Below are 1715 nucleotides of genomic sequence, written 5' to 3'. Positions count from 1 at the left end.
TGTAGATGTAGATGTAGATGTAGATGTAGATGTAGATGTAGATGTAGTTGTAGATGTAGATGTAGATGTAGATGTAGATGTAGATGTAGATGTAGATGTAGATGTAGATGTAGATGTAGATGTAGATGTAGATGTAGATGTAGATGTAGATGTAGATGTAGATGTAGATGTAGATGTAGATGTAGATGTAGATGTAGTTGTAGATGTAGATGTAGATGTAGATGTAGATGTAGATGTAGATGTAGATGTAGATGTAGATGTAGTTGTAGATGTAGATGTAGATGTAGATGTAGATGTAGATGTAGATGTAGATGTAGATGTAGTTGTAGATGTAGATGTAGATGTAGATGTAGATGTAGATGTAGATGTAGATGTAGATGTAATTGTAGATGTAGATGTATATGTATATGTAGATGTAGATGTAGATGTAGATGTATATGTAGATGTAGATGTAGATGTAGATGTAGATGTAGATGTAGATGTAGATGTAGATGTAGATGTAGATGTAGATGTAGATGTAGATGTAGATGTAGATGTAGATGTAGATGTAGTTGTAGATGTAGATGTAGTTGTAGATGTAGATGTAGATGTAGATGTAGATGTAGTTGTAGATGTAGATGTAGATGTAGATGTAGATGTAGATGTAGATGTAATTCAAACTTTTTTTTTGTTTTAAACGACTAATTTACTGTACTACACTGACCTCAATAACATTAATCTTTGTCATCCTCGGGTTTTGCTTCCTCTTCTGGTTTCTCCTCCTTCTGAGGTTCATCTGCCTTGGTGACTGAGTCAGCATCTTTATCACCAGTATCTCTGTCATTGCCATTGGCATCGGCGTCCTTAGTACTGGGGCCTGTAACTTTAGCCACCACTACCTCGGCTGGTCTCTCGCTGTCCGAGTCTGAGTTGGAATGATGCTCATGGTGATGGACAATGAGTGGTGCATCACCTGTTGAAACAATATTTTGGCTAAACCTTTTATGTTCCATCCTTCTTCTTTTTCACAGTACCAATTTGATAGTAAGAAGTTTAGGATGTACTATCTCATTTTTGATGCTGTAATATCCATTACTTATTACACAGCTTTACAATCTAAATGACTGAATGGTATGGATATCTTATTTCTTTTCTCAAAGACTATCTTGTCCACATAATCCAATCCCTGTATAAAATTCAATCAAAACTGATTATCAAAGTAAATAGGACTTATTTAATGAATTTTAATATCATCCACATTTATCTCAAAAAGACAAGCTTAAACATGCCTCACTAGCCTTCACTATCCAGTTACATAAAGAGGGGGAGTTGCAATAATATTAAACAAACACAAGCAGTTTTACAGAACTGGCCCTAAATCAGCAAACTGCAATGGGAAAACACTTTATAACAATTCTTGGTTGATTAATAGAGAAAAAAAAAGACTGAATGATATATATATTTTTTTTTTTTATTAATAATAATGATGATGAAGATGATGATGGTTTACTTTTGCTCAATTGCTTAGCTACTTGGCAAAGGTATTGTACATAAACCTTACCAAAACTTGAGTGAAGTTTAAAAAATAAAAGCAATTACCTATGCTATCATGCAGGTGATGACTCATGCTGTAGCCGTGAGCAGAAGAACTTTATCTTAACAGGAAGAAAGACTGGTAAAAACATGCCATGAATGTGTAAAAAAAAGAAAAAAAAATCATGAAGAGAATATCATCA

At 33.8% G+C, this 1715-nt stretch overlaps 1 protein-coding gene across 7 annotated transcripts in view; it reads right to left on the bottom strand.

The window, feature by feature from the left end:
• Positions 1-652: 652 nt before the first annotated feature.
• Positions 653-1715, bottom strand: part of LOC122265250 (arrestin domain-containing protein 1) — a 26741-nt gene continuing 25678 nt past the window's right edge. For 3 of the 7 annotated variants that reach the window (XM_043034459.2, XM_086537761.1, XM_086537762.1), the window contains one exon: positions 653-952. In XM_043034459.2, the coding sequence (XP_042890393.2) occupies positions 714-952 (239 nt within the window). In that variant the 3' untranslated portion in view covers positions 653-713. The remainder of the gene's footprint in view (positions 953-1715) is intronic. The other 4 variants (XR_015191094.1, XR_015191095.1, XM_086537763.1 and 1 more) reach the window with 3 other exon arrangements.

Source organism: Penaeus japonicus, unplaced genomic scaffold, assembly GCF_977035675.1.
Source record: "Penaeus japonicus unplaced genomic scaffold, GWHDUDI00000001_assembly GWHDUDI00000006, whole genome shotgun sequence".
Lineage (NCBI taxonomy): Eukaryota > Metazoa > Arthropoda > Malacostraca > Decapoda > Penaeidae > Penaeus > Penaeus japonicus.
The sequence above is the reverse complement of the archived record's forward strand: the minus strand, read 5'-3'. Positions and strand labels throughout refer to the sequence as shown.